Source organism: Delphinapterus leucas, chromosome 2, assembly GCF_059928025.1.
Source record: "Delphinapterus leucas isolate spDelLeu-1000000601 "Yukka" chromosome 2, BTC_Dleu_Yukka2, whole genome shotgun sequence".
Lineage (NCBI taxonomy): Eukaryota > Metazoa > Chordata > Mammalia > Artiodactyla > Monodontidae > Delphinapterus > Delphinapterus leucas.
The window spans coordinates 53,111,182-53,131,610 of record NC_143130.1 but is presented as its reverse complement, the minus strand read 5'-3'; the positions used below and the strand labels follow the sequence as shown (position 1 = coordinate 53,131,610).

General features: G+C 46.6%; 1 protein-coding gene across 2 annotated transcripts in view; it reads right to left on the bottom strand.

Annotated features, from left to right (window-relative positions):
• SYNM (synemin) overlaps positions 1 to 1,631 on the bottom strand; it is a 29,609-nt gene extending 27,978 nt beyond the window's left edge. Inside the window, exon 1 of one of the 2 annotated variants that reach the window (XM_022598836.3) lies at positions 663 to 1,631. In XM_022598836.3, the coding sequence (XP_022454544.2) occupies positions 663 to 1,472 (810 nt within the window). In that variant the 5' untranslated portion in view covers positions 1,473 to 1,631. The remainder of the gene's footprint in view (positions 1 to 662) is intronic. The other variant, XM_022598837.3, reaches the window with a different exon arrangement.
• Positions 1,632 to 20,429: the final 18,798 nt, after the last annotated feature.

Below are 20,429 nucleotides of genomic sequence, written 5' to 3'. Positions count from 1 at the left end.
CCTAAGAACAAATGAGGCAGTGGCCCAGGGAGCCACCACCAGCTGCTTCCAACTGGGAAATCATCCTGGCAAAATAAAAACCGATTTGTAAAACAAGTTAAGGTTTCCCCAGGGGAGCCCTAGTGCCAGCGGGGCTGCCATTCTGAACGGCTCACGATAAGGACTTGGCCATTGCCTAGAAACCTCCCAACACTGAGACTTGTCTGAGAAGGAAGGAGCTGTCACCTCTGGAAGTCACTTCTGGGACTTCTTGGTTGACTTTTAAGTGAACTCGGTCTTCGAAGCACAGGAAACTGAAAGAGAACCTAGAGCTTGACGGGGTCATTTGTCAGGATGCACCCAGTCATGCCAAGGGCCAAAGAAATTGACAACCAAATAGGAGGGCAGGGACGGGTCTATCCAGCGGGACCTGCCACTTGGCACGCGCCCACTGAGTCGAAGGGCCAGGGGTGGCGAGATGCCGGGACCCTGAGGCCCCACTGCAGAGCAGGGCGGTCCCTTCGGTGCCTGGGTCCACACCGGCACCCTCTGGGCCGGCCCCGCCCGTGGGCGACGTCGCGCCTGGCATGAACGAGCCGTGGTCCGGGGAGCCCCACCGCTCCCCCGTAGCCCCCACCCGCAGGGCGCGCGGGCCTGGGCTGGGGGCTTCCCAGCGCACTGACCTGCCGCTCCTCTGCCTGCAGCTCGTACGCCTCGCGCACCCGCAGCAGCTCATCCTCCAGCAGCGCCCGCAGCTGCTCCAACTCGAGCGACTCACGCCGCAGCGCCTCCGCCTCCTGCGCGCACAGCCGCGTCTCCTCCTCGGCCTCGCGCCGGCTATCCTGGCCGCGCCGCAGCGCCTCCTCCAGCTCGCGCACCTCGTCCTCGTACAGCTGCACGGTGTCCCGCCACGACTCGGCCACAAGCAGCGCGTAGCCGTTGTGGACCTCCCGCATGCGCGGCGGGGGCGCGGTGGGGCCGGCAGCGCGGGCGCGGTAGCGCAGGGTCAGGCCGGCGGCGCGCGCCCGCAGCTCCCGCACGTCGCGTTCGTGGGCCTCGTCTAGGCCGCGGCGCTCGGCCTGAAGCCGGCCCAGCAACGCCTCGAGGGCGGCGCGCGCGCCCAACTCCTCCTGCAGCTCCCGCCGCTGCGCGTCCAGCTCGGCGTCCAGGCGGCCGCGGGCTGCGCGTGCCTCCCCGCCCAGCAGCTGCAGCTCCCGCAGCTCGCGCCGCAGCGCATCGCGCTCGCCCTCGGCCAGCGCTGTGGCCCAGCTCAGTTCGTCTAGCTGCTGCCGCAGGCTGCGCGCCTCCTTGGTGAAGCGGGCTTGCGCCTCGGCCCACAGGCCCTCGTACCCATGTCGGCCGCGCAGCTCCTCCTCCAGGAGCAGGTTTTCGCGCTCCAGCTCCCGTACCCGGCACACGTAGTCGTACAGCCGGGCGTTGAGCTCCTGCAGCTCGGCCTTCTCGGAGCCCGTTTGCAGCCGCCAGGACAGCATCTTGATGGTGTACAGGTCTCTCCCAGCCGGCCAGTTCCCTCCTACCCTGGTCTTGTCCCCTCGGCTGTGCCCCTCCTGCCGCACAGCTACTCCGGAGGCCCGCAGACTGGGGCGGGAGCTGGCGAGAGGCTGCACTTAACAGGCCTGGAGGGCGGGAATGGGCGCGGGCCACGGCCTCCAGCCAATCAGAGCGCGGCCCGGCGCGGCCACTGTGGCCGGACAGCGCCCCCTGCCGGACTGACAGTGGCGCCGCGCGGCTGTCCAGCCCAAGGCGTGGGCGGTCGTGAGTCCTCGTCGCCGGCTGTCGGATAACGGCGGGCAGGACTCGCAGAAAGAATGCCGAAGAAGTGTACCCGTTACTGTCCTTCTCCCATTCACCCAGGTGCACATCGTCACCTGGCCGTTGTTTATCAGGCCACACAGCTGCTGTGATGTCAGCACCCAGACCTGTATGGAAGTCCCATCAGTACGAACGTCTCTCGGACCGCACTGGGGCATCCATCGGGTTCTGTAGAGCGGCTCACGGTTGCCTGGACTCAGCCTGCAGCCATTTGTTCTCAATTCTTTAGCTCCCCACGTTACCAGGGGTTCTGCTGTCCCACCTCTTCCAGCTTGGCAGGGTAGGAGGGCCTTCTCAGGGACCAGTGGATCTCCCAGCAGGATGCTTTGCTCCCATTCATTAGGTTTTCTTTGCCCCGATACCCTTCAAGGTCTTGGATTTTGGAATTTATGCTTTTCCCCCTATTTATGCTTTAAATCCTGTCCTGAGAAACATCTGCTACAGAGTGTAGCTGCCCAGTTTGGAAAAGAGTTGTAGGGCACCAGGAAATAGCAGGAGGAAAAAATTAAGTACCACTGGTTAATCTTTCAAAATCATACCATACTGCATCATACTTAATTCTCACAAAACTGTAGCTCAGAGAAGTTGAGCCCAAGGACACACAGTTCCTATATTTAGGAATAGAAGTATTAGAAGTTGTGACCCCAGAAGCAGACTTGAGCAGGAAGGGTCCAGCCAGGAAACAGAGATACACTCAAAGGGAAGGGAATGATTAATGGGGTGTGATGAAAGTAAATTCTTACAAAGGGGTGGATGTGATGGGGAAGCACTAGGAACCAGCAAGAGCAAGAAGCCAAGAAGCCATTAACCCCCTAGAGGCAGAGGAAAGAACAGTGTTGGCTGAGCCTGGAGGAACAGGAGCTGCAGGATGCATCCCAGGACAGAGCAGAAGGAAAACCCAACCCTTCCCTCTTGCTGCTCTCCCATCTCCTGCCAGTGCCTGTCACTGTGGAACCCAGAAGTCACTGGGGCCTGGCAGTGGTGTGCTCGGGCCAGATCCTAATGGCTTGTGAGAGCCAATTGTTAAATTATCAGGAATTTTGTGAGCCAGTTGTTAAAAGCTATTGTTAGAAATAACAGCCAGCTACCATTAAAAATTAAATTATGTATGTTTACCATTAATTATACAAAAACAAAGGAAATAAATACTTATATCACTTCCTAGTTATTTTACTGCATTTTACTATTATCTGTTCTTGAAGTTATGGATGTCTAATATCCCTGCAGGATGGAAATGCTATATAACGCGTGCTACTGAGTGTCTCTACCCAACTCCGCGTTCTCTGACTTTGTGTTGGTAGCTTGAGTATTCAGACTGCAGAAATCAGTAAATGGCTTGTTAACTGTCAACTTGACTTATTATTCTGTTGATTGTCTAGACTTAAAGAAGTGATGGAGAACATGTTAATAATGCAGATGAAACTTAGTGTGTTGTGTCTGTAGCTACTGAATTTTGAATAGCACAAAAATTTCAGGAAATATCTTTCTAGTGTTTCAAAACTATTATCCGAGTTAGCAAAGAAGTTGCTTCCTGTTGAGAATGAAGTTTCTTAGTTATTTCACCTTTGTCCTTCTTGTTGAGGTAAACAAAAATATCAACCAACATTCATGTCATGCTACACTCGTTTGTCAATTACAATCACAGATTGTTGAGGGACACCAGAGTTCTGCAAAAATCACTGAAAGCATTCTGCAGGAATCAATTTGCTGTATGGAATTTATTATAAGTATTGTATATTTTATTATTCTTTTTGATAAAAATGTAAAATTGCCCCGACGTCGCTACCATATTAACAAATACACTTCTATATTAATAGCTTAAGGCCAAAAAAAAGTCCTGCAGCCCTCGTTTTATTATTGACATATTGGCATTCTTCTATTCAATATAGTGGGTAATCTAAGCTGTAAGTATGTGTATATATGTGTGTGTGTGTGTGTGTGTGATTAAATAAAATCACTTTTACTTTGAAGTTTTAAAATTGCCCGTAAATATTTTTTCTAGAATTGGTCCAATATAGAAGAAATTGCTCCCCACTACAGTGAAACAATGGTTTAGATTTTTCTTTTAACCAGAGCCCCCCTGACAGGTTAAACACCTCCAGGACTATCTACCTCACCTGTTACCAATTTGCAATAAAAACAGAACTCAGGAATATCAGAGAATTGGCGAGAAGAACTTTACATTTTAGCCCCGCTTACTGATTTCAGGAGACTAATAGATGCTTGTCGTCAGCTGTGCAAATGAAGCGTGGTGGGATGAGGGGTTCTCTGCGGCTGTGAGCCGCGAGCCCTGAAGGAGAGCGAGAATTTTCCCCAACCTCCCGGCAGGGGGCGCTGCCTGAGGATGGCGAGCCCAGAAAAGCCTCCAAGCGCCGCTTCAAGCAAGAATCCTAACACATATATATGGAATTTAAGAAAAAAAAATGTGAAGAACCTAGGGGTAAGACAGGAATAAAGACACAGACCTACTGGAGAACGGACTTGAGGACATGGGGAGGGGGAAGGGTGAGCTGTGACAAAGCGAGAGAGAGGCATGGACATATATACACTACCGAACATAAGGTAGATAGCTAGTGGGAAGCAGCCGCATAGCACAGAGATATCAGCTCGGTGCTTTGTGACGGCCTGGAGGGGTGGGATAGGGAGGGTGGGAGGGAGGGAGACGCAAGAGGGAAGAGATATGGGAACATATGTATATGTATAACTGATTCACTTTGTTATAAAGCAGAAACTAACACACAATTGTAAAGCAATTATACTCCAATAAAGATGTTAAAAAAAAAAAAAGAATCCCTTCCTCCACCCTGCGCAAGAGGCACTGCGGATGGGCGAGAGCCGGCGCCCAGGCAGTTTCACCGGAAGACCCAGAAGCAGGAGTGCTGCGCAGGGCTGGAGGGACCAGTCTTTTTCATCAGCCCCTGGGCTAGGCTGGGGAAATGGGAATGGTTGGTCTTTTCTCTACTTGGAGAACCTGGAGCCGAGTGGCCAGTGGCCCACGGGCCCCCCAGCATGGTGGAACAATTCAGGGTGGGGGAGGGAATAATGAATGGATTTCCCCCCAAATAGTTCATTCCCCCCCCCCCCGCCTCCAACCCCCATCCATTGTGTAAGTGGAGGCAGGCAGAAAGCCAGGCCAGATAGGTATTCCTGACTTTGATCTTATAAAAATGCAGGTTTTGATGGCTTGGAGAGGACTTCTGTCTAGACAAAATGTTAGGGAGGAAATCCTGCGGGACGGCAGAGCAGGAAGCTGAGGAGAGTTGGGTTTCCAGGGAGATAAAAAAGGATTCCCTTAGATAGGAGATGGGGAGAGTGATGAAGGGGAGTGATGAAAGAGCACAGTAGTTCCTGGAGAGGTTCTAGAAAGGGGAGCCTTGTGCTCCTTCCTGGGCAGAGCCCCAAGGAGACAACAAAATCCCAGCTACGTCGTGGCTCCAGGAACAGTGGCCTTGTGCTGGCTTCCCCAGTGCACCCTTGGGGAGTTAGCAGGCCTGAGGGAAAGAGCTGCAGCCTAGGCCAGGAGGGCATTTCTGAGGTGACCACCCCCAGCATGAGTGAGGCCAGGAGCCCAAGCACCACTCAGAAGCGGCAGAGGACCTAAGGGAGCCATTCAGACAGGGATGGGGTGACGCCAGCAGGGCCACAGCCAGCTCTCAGATGCCTCTGTGCAAATTAGAAAAAGGTAGATGAAGGAGCCGTAGGTACATGGCCTAGACTGTGGGTGTTGGTAGGAAGCAGCCCTGTACCTACATCCACAGCTTAGCAAGAACAGCACAGGCTGGATTTCAGTTTCACTCATTCAGGTACGTTTGTACAGTGGAGAACCCACTCGACTGTCCATAGGGGCCCACTGTCCCAGCCTCTGCCTATGTGGATGAAGACCACGGGCTCTATGGAGTGGAGTGGAAGGCTAGTGGATGCCAGCACAGAGAGGTGACATAAGGTCCAGGTAGGTCCCCAGCCCCACAGAGCCTTGGCTCTGTGTAAGTCTTCTAGTGCAGCCCTGAGGAAGCTTAGAACCTCAAACTGATATTGAGTTTCCATCACCATGGTGGAACTTGGGGCCCTAAATAGGTGGAGATATAGAAAAAACAAATCTGCCGTGATTCCCTACACACCCAAGTTTGTGATCTGGGAGGCACATCTGCCGCCCAGTAGGTTTGACCTGGTAGCAGATGAAGCAAGTGGAGGAAGGGAAATGCAAGGCGCTGACTGGAAGGTCCAAGCTGGGCAGGCTGGCACAGAGTGAACAGAGCTGCTTTGTGCCCTGGCACCTACCAGCAGCATGGCCGTGGGCACAGCATCTCGTCTGCCTTACCCATGTAACAATGAAGACAAAATAGCACACAGAGGGGCTTCCCGAGGGGCTTCCCTGGTGGCGCAGTGGTTGAGCGTCCACCTGCCGACGCAGGGGACACGGGTTCACGCCCCGGTCTGGGAAGATCCCACATGCCGTGGAACGGCTGGGCCCGTGAGCCATGGCCGCTGAGCCTGCGTGTCCAGAGCCTGTGCTCCACAACGGGAGAGGCCACAACAGTGAGAGGCCCGCGTACCGCAAAAAAAAAAAAATAGCGCACAGAGAACCCCCGGGGTGGACAACCAGAGTTAGTCCTTGCAGGGCCCTCAGTGTGTGCCAGGCACTGTTCTGAGCTCTTTACGTAGATTAACTCACATGATCAGCACAGCCACCTAGGAAGTAGGTACTAGCAGCTCTATTTCAGTGATGAGGAAAAGGAGGTGCAGTGTGGTCAGCTTGGCCAAGGCCAGGCAAGCAACAAGTGGCAGGATTTGGGCCCTGGTCTCACCCACTCCCCACACTGCCCATTGTACTGTGTGAAGCTCGTCGTGCAGTGCCTGGGGCACAGCACCCAGGAAATGTTGGTTGTCCTCATAGGTGAAGTTCCGAAGCCCAGGAATCACACGGAGGCTCAGGAAAGCCGGAGAAGATGCTCAGGACCCAGGGGACCAATGCAGATGACAGGCAGCTCAGTGGGGTCCCCAGGAGAGTGGGGCTAGCGAGCAGGAGGGCAGGCCTGGACTAGTCCTTGAACCTTCCACACCCAGGTTCCTTGTTGGTAGAGTGAGGATAACGCCTCCTTCACTACAAGATCTAAAGGAGAAGAGAACATAAGGCCTTCAGGACACAGCATCTTTATGCCCTACCTCATTTGAAAAACTGAATCCAGCCACTCTTGCTTAGAGCCCAGAGCGTTCCTCATGTTGTCACGGCTCTTCTGGCTATTTCGAGAGGGCAGACCATTTGTTTATCACTGTTTCATCGGAAGACAACAGGTGTCTCTTGGGGTAGAGGCTGCCTGTTTTAAAGGTGCAAAAATAGCATTTGTAGCCAGGACATGGAAGCGACCTAAGTGTCCATTAACAGATGGATAAAGAAGATGTGGCACATATATACAATGGAATATTACTCAGCCATAAAAAGAAACGAAATTGAGTTATTTGTAGTGAGGTGGATGGACCTAGAGTCTGTCATACAGAGTGAAGTAAGTCAGAAAGAGAAAGACAAATACTGTATGCTAACACATATATATGGAATTTAAGAAAAAAAATGTCATGAAGAACCTAGGGGTAAGACAGGAATAAAGACACAGACCTACTAGAGCATGGACTTGAGGATATGAGGAGGGCGAAGGGTAAGCTGTGACAAAGTAAGAGAGTGGCATGGACATATATACACTACCAAAGGTAAAATAGATAGCTAGTGGGAAGTAGCCACATAGCACAGGGAGATCAGCTAGGTGCTTTGTGACCACCTAGAGGGGTGGGATAGGGAGGGTGGGAGGGAGAGAGACGCAAGAGGGAAGAGATATGGGAACATATGTATATGTATAACTGATTCACTTTGTTATAAAGCAGAAACTAACACACCATTGTAAAGTAATTATACTCCAATAAAGATGTTAAAAAAAATAGCATTTGTCGTATGAAAAAAAATGCGCAGTAACTTAACCTGCACAACCTCCCTCTCTTAATTTGGAAAGTCATGACATATACAATACATTACAAATGAACTTGGGAAGGGCCCCAAGTGGTAAAGAGACATCCCCTGGTTAATCTTCCCAACAGGGACAGAACAAGATTCACATTTCATCTTAAGAACTACAAAAAGAAGAATCTTCCATCAAAGAACATCATGTTTGCTGTTACTGCCCTGAACACATTTTCCATGGAGTTCATCAGTGGTGGCCATGGTGGGATAATTCAAAACCAGTTACTGAGTCCCTCCTCTGTGCCAGGGGCAGGGCTGGGCCCTAGGGACACAGAGCAGAAGGGGACACAGCCCCTTCCTCATTGACTCGGAGTCTGGGGAGTACAGGAGGCTTTGGGAGGATGCTGTCTTTCCTCAGTGCTGCCTCAAATGTGTGTTGCCTCTTCTCTCTGCTAATCACCAGTCACTCAGCAAGACTTCTCTTCACTGTGTATACTTGGCTGCTCCAATCTCGTGGCTTTGAATACCAACCATATACCAATGACCTTCAAATATGTCAGTCCCAGATTGTTCTTCTAAACCCACTGTGTCTTGGGCCAGGGCTCTGTTTAGGACATGACCCTGATATGTCCCTACTCTTACAGGAGAGTCAGGAGGATGCTTTGCGTCCCTGAGCATCAGCGTTAATTTGAACCTGGTCATGGGTACGCAACTGCTTTGGAAAGAAATGGCTATTCCCTTTACCCCAGTGTAAATGGTTGTCCTCCCTTTGGGGAAGGCCCTGGAGATCATATCTGTACTTACTCATCATGGAGGTGGTCAGGTTCTGCCTTCTGTCAATGGGATCTGAGAACTGACTCAGGTCTGGTAATCAGTCAATGACCTACCATGATTATGTATGTATTCACGATGTTTTCGTCAGCAGCCTCATTTGTCTTTCCGCAACAGCACCATGTTCTGCGAGTCATCTCTGTAGATCCCTTAGGTCATCTCTCTTACCCCGGGTTACCATTCCAGGGTAGCTGCTAATCACAGTAGTTATACTCATCTTGCTCCTGATGCCTACAGGCTGCCACCTGCCCTCTGCTAGGCCCGTATCCAGTGGTTCTCACCAGTGTATCAGGGTGCTCGAACTAGTGCCAACAGCACGACCTAGGAACTTTTTAGAAATGTACATTCCCCAGCCGTAAACCCAAACCTGCTAAATCAAAAACTCTGGCTTTTGACAAGCCCTCTGTTTGAGTTTAATGCCCATTAAAGTTTGAGAACCACGGCTGCCTTAACCCTCCAGAGAGGCCCCCATCTACCACCACCCCCTCCTCCTGCAGAAGAAGCCACCCTGGAGCTTCTCAACAATGCCTCATCCCCTCACCTGTGGGTGCCTTATCAAGTTGGTAGATGGCGTGTCCGCACAGCCTCCCAAGGAACATGGCCAGCCAGGTGGGTTTCTGTCTAATGCCCACTTTTGAATCTTTTGTTCCATTCCTCCATGGTTTGCCACAGAAGTTCTGGTATCTCTATGTCATTTAATGTGGGCCGGCCCAGCAGCATACCCACAGTCACCCAGGGCTCTGTCACACACCAGACAGACTCCCTGACCCAGCCCCCTCAGAACTCGCGCAGGCCTGCTGTTCCAGTCACTGCTGGTAGCCAAGCTCTGTAGCACCTTCAGTGTGTAACTTCTGTCCATCCTGTGCAGACCCAGCACTCCCCCACTTGGTTTGCTGAGGTTTCAACCTAAATATAGGTCTGGGGGTGGTGGTCAACCCCTAAAGGCAAGCATCATCCTGGAAGGTACCTGCCCTATTTGTGGCCTCCCCAAGGTCTTCTTGCAGGAGGCAGGAGGGGGCTCTGTATTCCAACAGGGGGAGAAGGTCACTTCTGCAGGCCCAGGGGAATCTGGAAGTCCAAGGTTCTCACATGCAGCACCCAGATACCCCGTCCCTAGTCTCTGAGTCCTACTCCTTCCCCAACAGGGACCTGAGTTTGACATAGGAGACTTGCCTGGTGTGAGAACTCAGCCTTCTCAGAAGTGCTGCCTCTCTTACCCTTAGAAAGTACTGTGCCTGGACTTCTGTCCTCTCTGCCTTGGAGAACAATCAAGTAGCTTCTCTGACCCTCACACTTTGCTTTATATTGCTGACCAGTAAGGCTGAGATCAACATTTCCTTTCTTAAAGAATCAGGGGCACTTAGCAAATAGTCATCTGATTCCACAGTTTTTCTAATTGCTGTTTCCTCTAAAGTCCACACCGTTGTACAGTAGTGCATCCCCTTCTGCCTGTATCCTGTCTTAATTCATCAAGGAGGAAAGTCTTAGCAGTCACATATGACAGCATACTGGGAACTTCTCCTACCCAATCGAAAAATGAAGTTAAGAAAACAACTCCATTTACAATGGCATCAAAAAGAATAAAATACCTAGGACTAAAGTTAATGAAAGAAGGGTAAGACTTGCACCCTGAAAACTACAAAATATTATTGAAACAAGTTAAGGAAGACCTTAGTAAATGGAAAGACCTCCCATGTTCATGGATTGGAAGATTTCATATTGTTAAGATGGCAACATACACACATACATACACACATAACCCCTGTATACACACATATCTGTATTTATTTTTCTATCTACACACAAACATGGGTGCATATGAATGCCTCCAAATCCCATCCACAAGGTTCATTCTAGCCTCCCTTCTCCCTTTGCTTATCTGTAACTTCTTTCTCTGACAGTGAGAAGCCTGGGTCTCATTCTCTACAGTATATTCACTTATTTGTTCAACTCTAGTATACATGTAGTTTCTCCATAGTCTTTTTAAAGCCCAAGTCAGATCACTCCACTGCTGAAAACATTCCCACATCTTCCCATTTCACTCAGAGTAAACCCTAGTCCTTGACCTCCTGTGGCCTCCAGGGCACTACCACATGTAGACCAGTAAGACATATCGACCTCCTCTCCCTTGTGCTTCTGCTCCAAACACCTTGTTTTCTTGTTGCACCCCAGAGGCAGCGATGTTGGGAGGGGATTAGACTGAAAACAGGGAAATAAGCGAACTTGTTGGGGATAGTACAACTATTCCATATCTTGACTTTGGGGGTGGTAACATGACTATATACATTTGTCAAAATTCCTTGAACTATACACTTAAAATCAGTGAATCTTATTGAATGTCAAGTACCCCTCAATAAAGTTGATCTTTTTTAAAGAAAGACCTTTATACCAAGCAATAAATGGTCTTTTTTAAAAAGACCTTTATACCAAACAAGTATACCACCCTTTTGAAATGTTTGCTGTGTTTCTCAAATAGTTTTAAAAAAAACGTGTAACTAGTAAGATTTTCCATTCTTTCCTCCACTTCTACCTAAAATCATGTCCCCTTTCCCCATGGTATGGTCCCTATGGTGAACACTGTTGGGTTTTAGCAGAGGATCCAGTGTGATTGGTTGGATTTGGCTGCCTTTCTCTCCTCTCATATTGGGCAAAATTGTTATCCATCAGTGGCTTTCAAACTGTTTTGGTAGTGGCCACAATGAAAAGGAAGTATAGTTTACACTGAACATATGTCCAAGTCACAGAAACAAAAGTACTACAAATTATTACTTATCCCCTCAATATTTTAATCTTTTTTTAAATGCCAATTTGGATCTACAAATTTAATATTATGACTCATTAATGAGTCTTAACTAATAACGTCAAAATTCTTCATCTAAATGATGTCATCTACAATTTTAATCAAAACACTGGCCTGGCATTCATGAACACGTGGGTTTTCTAAGTGCGATGGGCACGTACTGTAACTGACCTCTGCTGATCATCCCTCTGCCCCCACCTTCCTGAAGGTTCCTGGCCCATGCCTGGGAAATGCAGCCCTCAACCCTAGGCCACCCTTTCTCACCTCTTACCACCTCCTCAATAGTTAATTGCCGAGATCAACTCACAGGTGGGTAAATCAGTGGGCAAGGATGATTCTCCAAAACGAGCAGACATCAACTTACCAACTGTACTTCATTTGTTTTCCACTGAATTTGGGGGTTGTTTTGATGACACAGACAGTCAAGAAGCTGCTTTAAGGCAGTAGGCATGTGAGGCGGCGGCGAAGAGCCAGAGGAGGGGCATGGATGGGGGAAAAGAAGAAGAAGCTGCTTTATTTCTTGATTACAAAGTATCAGCTCCACTAGTAAAAAGAGCAGTGGCAGCTAAGGCAAGTGGAGCTCTCAGAAAAACTGCCACAGTCCTCCTTCCGGACAGCCCCGAAGTTTAATCGTCAGTAGCCAAGAAGTGATTCAGATGCAAACCTTTGACTAATACTGCTGTGTCTGAACCTCAAAGAGTTAGATTTGAGGGTAGCTGAGTCACATCATGGACTCTCAGCCTAAGTCCCCTATTCATCATGTTGTCAAAGATCTACTCCAAGGCCCAACTCAAATGTCCCTATATCCACACGCCTCCCACACGGTGCCTGTGGGAGTCGGGCCTTCTCTTGAAACTCTTGTGGCCATCAGTTGTAAGTCTCTGAGGAAATGTGCTGGGAAATCTCTTTCAGGGTACCCTGCTCTTCACCACACCTGTGATCTCCTGAGCAGGGACTCCAGTTGTATTCTTCACCCTGGAATCTCCACGCTGCCTGGCCTGGTCTTGCTTTTGGTAAGCACCTAGTAAGTAAAATAAGTACCTGCTGAATTGAAATGTCCTAAAATATGGAAAGCCCACGTACAAGTCTTGGTTTGATCTTGGCCAGCTCACCTCACCTCTCCGGGCTGCAGCTTCCTTGGCTGTAACTGAGAGGATCACACTGTGTTATCTCTGGGGTCCTGTGGCAGCCGGCCTCCAAGGTGGCCCCAATGACCCCACCTCCTGTCATTCCCTCCCTCACACTACCTGGGAGAGTGGGCATGACACTTGAGTTTGGGTTATAAAAGACACTGCAGCTTCCTTCTTTGTCACTCTCTCTTTCCTTTGGATCACTCACTCGGGGGGAAGGCTGATGCCACGTCCTATGCAGCCCTTTGGAGAAGCCGAGGCAATGAGGAACTCAAGTCTCAGGCCAACAGCCTTCAAGAAACAGCCATGTGGGTGAGCTTGGAAGTCATCCTTGAGATGATTGCAGCTTGACTGGACCTCATGAGAGACCTTGAGCCAGGACCACCCAGCTAAGCCACTCCCTAATGCCTGACCCTCCATAATGTGAGATAATAAATATTTGTTGATTTGAGATCCTCTGTGACACAGACATAGATAACTAATACAGGCCACTTCTGGCTCTAAAATCCTATAAGCCCAAAGTCCCCGAAATATATTTATCACTTTCAGGGAAAGCCTGATTTATAGCAATTGTCAATCTTCCCCCTCCCACCCCCAGCAAGAATCCATAAAGAGAGAATACAAAATGTGTCAAAATATATTTTGGAGTAACTATTTATTTTATTTGTGTTTGTAAGCGTTCCCAAAGCTTTCTTGATTTTGCTTCACTGAACCTTTTATTTCACAAATGAAGGTGGAAATACAGATAAATTAGGTGATTGGAATAATGCAAAGGTTTTTCACAACATTTGCATCTCTTCAGTGGTGAATAACAATGAGGTACAGGCTTGCTTGGTTTCGCTCCAGCTTCATCTTGAGAAATGTGTCATGAACAGTGGTGACACTGGCACATATATTCCCAGGCAGCTAAGGGCCCAGAGAAATCCCAGGGCGGGGAGGGGTGGGGGGGTGGGGGCGGGGCTAAGACAGGGCAGCCGGCGACAAGAAGGGAGCCTGCAGTGTGCTAAGTCACCTCCAGAGAAGTAGCTAAAGGTTGGACAGAGGGACAGTGGGCAGTGGAGCTGCCACGTCAGCCTGGGTTAAGAAAAGACTTTCGCGAGGACAACAAATGACAGGAAGTGATTTTCTGTTTAAAATGAGACCATGGTCCCATGATAAACAGGGGGATGGGAAGGAAATTAAGAGCGTGGAAGGTTCATAAAGGAGGATCGTGTCTCCTCTGGCCATGGGCATGAGCCTAGGTAGCCCCCAGACAGAAACAAATAGCTAATGACCTCAGAAATCTGGGTGCAGTAATGAGTTTGGGAAGAGTGTAAAACGTGGCCAAGAGGGAAAGGAGAATGCCTGACTCTGATAAAGCACATAGAGAGGTCTGTTTTACTCATTCATGTATCTGTAGATTTGGTACCTCCTGGAGGAGATCATCAAAATAGATTTATTGAAAGGACACAAGTAAATGGGAAAATGAAATGAGGAAAAGAGGCATAGATGGGTGGGAGATGACCCTGGCAGCATAAAAGTGTGTTCCTCTGAAAGCATCTGCTTCACCAAACAGAATATCATTGCAGTATTTTCTCATTTGGGTAATATTGGGAATTAGAGAAACCCCATCTTGAACTTATTAATTGCCTTGTGGATCAAAGAGATCTAAACGGTCTTAACTGGATGGGAATTTTTGGACCTTTCGGTATTGCTACCAAATAAAGCTGGAGGTTGGACCAAAAATAAGAGATGAGAGCCAGAGGGAGAAGCTGATGGGATGCTCAGCCTGTTGGTCAAATCTTTCAGGGGACTTAAGACCCCAACGGTGCTTTGACTGGGCTGCACACCTACTATGGATCAAGCAAATCTTGCTGCTTCACGAAGATCACCCAAGCAGATTTCTTCCTCCCGTCAACACATCCCTTTCAAAATCGTAGACCACTTGCAGCTGAACACATTTTTGCTCCTCTATATGAATTTTTCCTTTGTTAACGGAATAAAGACGTGTTTGGGAAATGAATAACGGAAAAGCCTATCAAAATGGAAATACTAGGGAATGGAATTCTGAAAGATAAAGGAACTTGGGTATTTTTTAGTGTATTAAAGAGCAATCTCTCCCCCTTATATTTGCACACAACATGACGATGAACTTTTCTGAAAGTGAGTCTCAGGGTAGATGTGATAATAGATGTGAAAGCGTCTTGTGTTCAATAAACTGTTGTTGTACTGGTGATGGTAGCACAGTATTTTACTTATTCTCACAATGTGCCTGTCAGGAAGGGAGGAAGCAAATGTCATTGACATTTTGCAGCAAGATGACCAAGCCATGGAGTTTTTAACAACTTGCTCAGTGTGATAGGATGGGTCAGAGTGATTCACTGGGTAATAAGTACCAGGCAATATCTTGGTTTCTAAATATGCTTTTCCACTGGGACCCTCTTGAGGTTTGGCACAGGGATCTCAGTGATGGGCAGCAGATCCAAAGGGAGTCAAGTCTCCACTTGCCAAGTTAGTGGAGGGCCTTGGAGCAAAGATAACCCAAGATAACATAGATACAGAAGTAAGTCATGCTGAACTTTGTAAAGCAGGGCACAATGTTAGGAGGCCCGGGCAGACATGACTGTGGGGTCAGGTAGAGACCCAGTCATTATCTGGGATTTGATTGGCCGTGAGGCACAAAGACTCAAGGCGGATCCGCGGGAAGGGAGTGGATAATATTTGCAGTAACAGCCAAACTCCCCTTCCCCATTCCATCCGCTAGGCTTTCCATGGTGCTCAGGGAAGGGACGACTCCACAGAAAGTGAGGAAAAGCAAAGATTCAGGTGTTGGCCTTAGCTTTCCTAACGGTCTCAGGGGTTACAGAAGAAACCATGGTGTAAGGAGCAGATCTGGCAGAACTCTCCAGGAGGAAGAACACAAGGTTTTGCCTTCCACCCTCAGCCCTCAGGCTAGAAAAGTTACCCCACATTTAGTGTATTAGAAGCATTGCTGAGAAAGCCAGGAGTAGGGTGGTGGTTCCCAAAGAAGGGCTTCTGTGCTCTAATCCCTTGGGCTCTGCCAGGGAGGTTGGGGCATCCAGAAGGACGGAGGACTGGTCTGGGAAAGTGACAAGATTCCAGAAGAAAAATATGACCATGCAGTGAATCTAGACAGAAACGCTCACAGACAGTCCTGTATGTTTCCTGTATGTCTAAGGATGGCAGGAAGAAGAGAGAGAGAAAGAAAGCTTAACTTGAAGGGGTCAGGGAGGCAGTAGCATGTCCTGGGTCAGCCTGTGACAGAAGAGCAAACAAAAGCAAAGGTATCTTACCAAGCTCCCTGAAAGGGTCTCTCTCCATGGCTTCTTTCACCCAGGCTCACCTCACCACATGAAATACCTTACCCCCAACACCTGGGCACCACGCAAGCCCCCTGAAATACAAGTCCAATGCTAGAAAGACCCGAGGACCTCTCCAGATTGATGAGATTGCATATCTACCATGAAAAAGGCGCAGATGACTTTATAGAAAATTGAGGAAGTTACCCTTCCTGCACACCTGAGTTTGTAGATTAAGAGCTGAACCTGTGGCATTATGCCAGAGGATTAGGGAGCCCAGGAAATGGGCACAGCTCAACTCAGGGCTGTGGTTGCAAACTGGCCCCTCCAGTGATGATAAACGTCTATCTACTTTGTGCCTTGTTGATCCCCCTTTTTTTTCTTTTCCCCAATTTTGGCAGACATTGTGCTAATCCATCATGGACAGCTCTCTTCATGAGGCTCTGTCTGAATTCAGCAAAACAAAGTGTGATAATCAAGTGTGAGGTTGGCCTTGTGTAAAGGGAAAGAAGCAAGCTTACCAGTATTCACCATTCCAGCCTCTCTCAAATCCCAGGAGTGAAAAGGTCTGAAAAACTGAGATGTGGAGACGTAAGCAAAAGGTCCAGTTACTCAAACACATGGGGAATTTTCTAGAAGGGCAAGAAAGAGCTCATGTTGCTAAGCTAGGGGTCTGACAATCCCAGATGCTTGGCCACTGGGCAAAGGCAGTCCAAGATGGCTTCCAATTCCCACGGTCGGCACTGCCAGCCTGACAGGATGTACTGGGAGTCATCTTCTTGGTGTCATGATGGGGGTGGGGTGGGGAGGGAGGGAGTCTATTAGTGGGGAGGGATCAGAACGGACAGCAGTGGGGAAGACGATCTGGCAGGCAGAGATACAAGGTGGCTTCCAGGACCTGGAGTCATTTTGGGATTAAAAATATTATAGGATAATTTTTTTTAATGTACACTCCCACTAGAGATAAGTGAATCTTGGTTGTATTATGAAATACCAATGCTTAAAAATTGAAGTTGATTTACAATATTATGTTAGTTTTAGGTGTACAGCAATGCAATTCAGTTTTATATAAATATTTTTCAAAATCTTTTCCATTATAGGTTATTACAAGATATTGAATATAGTTCCCTGTGCTATACAATAAATCCTTGTTATCAGTTTTATACATAATGATGTGTAACTGTTAATCCTATACTCCTAATTTATCCCTCCCTCTTTCCCCTTTGGTAACCATAAGTTTGTTTTCTATATCTGTTAGTCTGTTTCTGTTTTGTAAATAGATTCATTTGTATTATATTTTAGATTCCACATATAAGTGATATCACATATATTTGTCTTTCTCTGACTTCACTCAGTATGATAATCTCTAGGTCCATCCATGTTTCTGCAAGTGGCAATATTTCATTCTTTTTTATAGCTGAGTAATATTCCATTGTGTGTGTGTATACATATATATATACACACATATATGTATATATGTATATGTGTATATATATACACACACACACACACACACCACATCTTCTTTATCCATTCATCTGTTGATGGACACTTAGGTTGCTTCCATGTCTTGACTATTGTAAATAGTGCTGTTATGAGCATTCAGGTGCATGTATCTTTTCGAATTAGAGTTTTTGTCTTATGAAATACCAAGTTAGTTGATATCATTAAATCAACTAAATATCAGTTTTCAGGCAGCTATCTTCTCTTCTGAAAGGCATTGAATTTAGAAACACACTTATATGACAATGAGATAAAAATCAGTACATGTGTCAGATTTCCAGCTCACTGCTTTAAAAAGACATATTCTAATAAATGAAAATACACTATGTGTAACTAACATTCCTGCTATAGAAAGCCAAGTGAAGATGCGGACAGAAGAAAATCCATGTGTAAAGCTACTAGTTCTTCTGAGATGCTCCACCAATGCCATTCTTTAGGGACCATTGAAATAATACTAGCATGTGGCTTTTCATTCGGATTTATCCAACAATTTACAATGGAACAGAGGTCTTTGTTTATATCATATAACAGAATTGAGAGCAATTAAATCATTTCATTCAATTGTCCATCACTGCTAATAATTTACTTTTCTTACAGTTAAGGAAGTCAATAAAAGAATGACTGGATTCTACTGCCATTCATACTATCACTCCGAGTACTTACAGTCAAGGGTGGAAAAGCCACCACCACCAACTCTGAGGATGGGGTGACGATCCAAAGAAGTACTGTACATAGCTGGTGAACCAAAGAAACATAGGATGTCCAGGAACTAAACCAAAAGGCATGGCAGCCTAGCAGGAAAACTCAAGCCTATAAATACCCAAGACATATGCCCCTGGGGCTGGCCTCTGTCTGCCTCCAGCTTGCCTGCCTTCATAAAGTGGCTTTAGTAGCTGTGGATAGCAAAAGAAATATATTGTTCAATTTGGTTCTAAGTAAGTTTTGAGTTTCTGGAGTAGATTTTAGTTGAAATGTGGAAGAGCACAATCCTCACATTATCACAAAGTGAACACACCCCGTTTCAGTATCAAGATTAAGAAATAGAAGACAGCCAGCACACAGAGCCTCCCTCATCTCCCCCTCAGGCACTCCCTTCCCCCTTTAAAGCCATAGACTGCTGTAGCCATTATAATGGAATCACACAATACACATTCTAATGTATCTGACTTCCTTCATTCAACACAACAGCCAAGAACTGGAAACAACCCAAATGCTCAGCAACAGAAATAATGAGTAAGTAAATTGTGATCTGTTCGTACAATGTAATACAACACAGCAACCAAAACCAGTGACCTGTTGCTACCTGCAGCAGCATGAATTACGTTCACAAACATAAGGTTGAGTGAAAGAAGCCAGACTCCAAAGAATATACAATCAAAAACAAACAAAACGAGCTATGGGGTTAGAAGTCAGAGCTGTGGTTCCCTTTGGTGATTATGAAAAATGTAATGTTCTGGGAGATTTTCAGTATTTTAAATTGTAGCCATTATAATGAGTTAGGGTTTAGGGTTAGGACTGAGAGTAATGTTAGGGTTTTACATTGTCCTGATTACTGATGAGGTTGAGCATTTTTGCGTATTAGCTACTCTTTTGTGACATGTCTGTTCACATCATCTGCCCATTTTTCTGTAGGGTTGTGTGTCTTTTGCTCATTGATTCTTTTTTTACATATTCCAGACACAAGTCCTCTCCTGTATCTGTGGTTATACCTCTCTGGTTATGTATTGCAAATCTCTTCTCCCACTCTGAGTCTTGCCTCTTCTTTTTCTTAATGGTGTCTTTTTAAAAATTGAGATATAATTCACGTTCCATAAAATATACCTACTTAAAGTATACAATTCAGCTATTGTTAGTATATTCATAAGGTTTTACATCCACTATCTAATTCCAGAACATTTTCATCAGCCCAAAAAGAAACCCCATGCCCACTAGCTGTCACTTTGCATTCTCTCCTCCTATTCTTGGCAAACACTAATCTACTTTTTGTCTCTGTAGATTTGCCTATTCCGAACACTTTGTAAAAATAGAATCATACAATATGTGTTCTTTTGTGTCTGAATTCTATCTCTTTGCAAAACGTTTTCAAGGTTCATCTATGTTGTAGCATGTATCAATACTTCATTCCTTTCTGTGGCTGAATACTAACTATTCCTTTGTATGGATGTAACAAATTTTGCTTATCAATTAATCAGCTGATGGACATTTGAGTTGTTTCCACTTGTTGACTCTTACAAGTAATGCTGCTATGAACATTCATGTACAAGTTTTTGTGTGAACAAATGTTTTCATTTCTCTGGAATTTAAAGGTAGGAGTGGAATTGCTGAATTATATGGTAGCTGGATGCTTAACTTTTTGAGGAATGGCCAAACTTCTCAAAAACAGTCTCACCATTTTACATTCTCATTAGCAACATACGAGGGTTCCAATTTCTCCACATCCTTGTCAACACTTGCTTATTGTCTGTCTTTTTGGCTATGTCATTAGAGGATGTGAAGTGGTAGTTCCTTGTGGTTTTGATTTGCATTTTCCTAATGACTAATGACGTTTAGCATCTTTTCATGTGCTTATTGGCCATTTGCGTATCTTCTTTAAGAAATGTTTATTCAAATCCTTTGCACATTTTTAAACTGAGTTGTTTTTTCATTGTTGAGTGGTAAGAGTTATTTATATATTCTGGATACAAGTCCCTTATCTCATGTATGATTTGCAAATATCTTCTCCCGTTCTGTAGGTTGTCTTCTCACTTTCTTGATAGCATCCTTTGAAGCACAAAGTTTTACAATTTTGGTGAAGTCTAATTTATCTGTTTTTTTTCTTTGGTTGCTTGTGTTTTGGTGTCATATCTAGGAAAACATTGCCTAATCCAAGGTCATAAATGTGTGCACCTATGTTTTTCTCCTAAGAGTTTTATAGTTTTAGCTTTGGTCTATGATCCATTTTGAGTGATTTGGGGGGGGGTATGGTGTGAGGCAGGTATCCAATTTCATTACTTTGCATGTGGATACTCAGTTGTCCCCTCACTATTTGTTGAAAAGACTATTATTTCTTCCACTGAATTGTTTTGGAATTCTTGTCAAAATCAATTGACCAAAAAAAGGTAAGGATT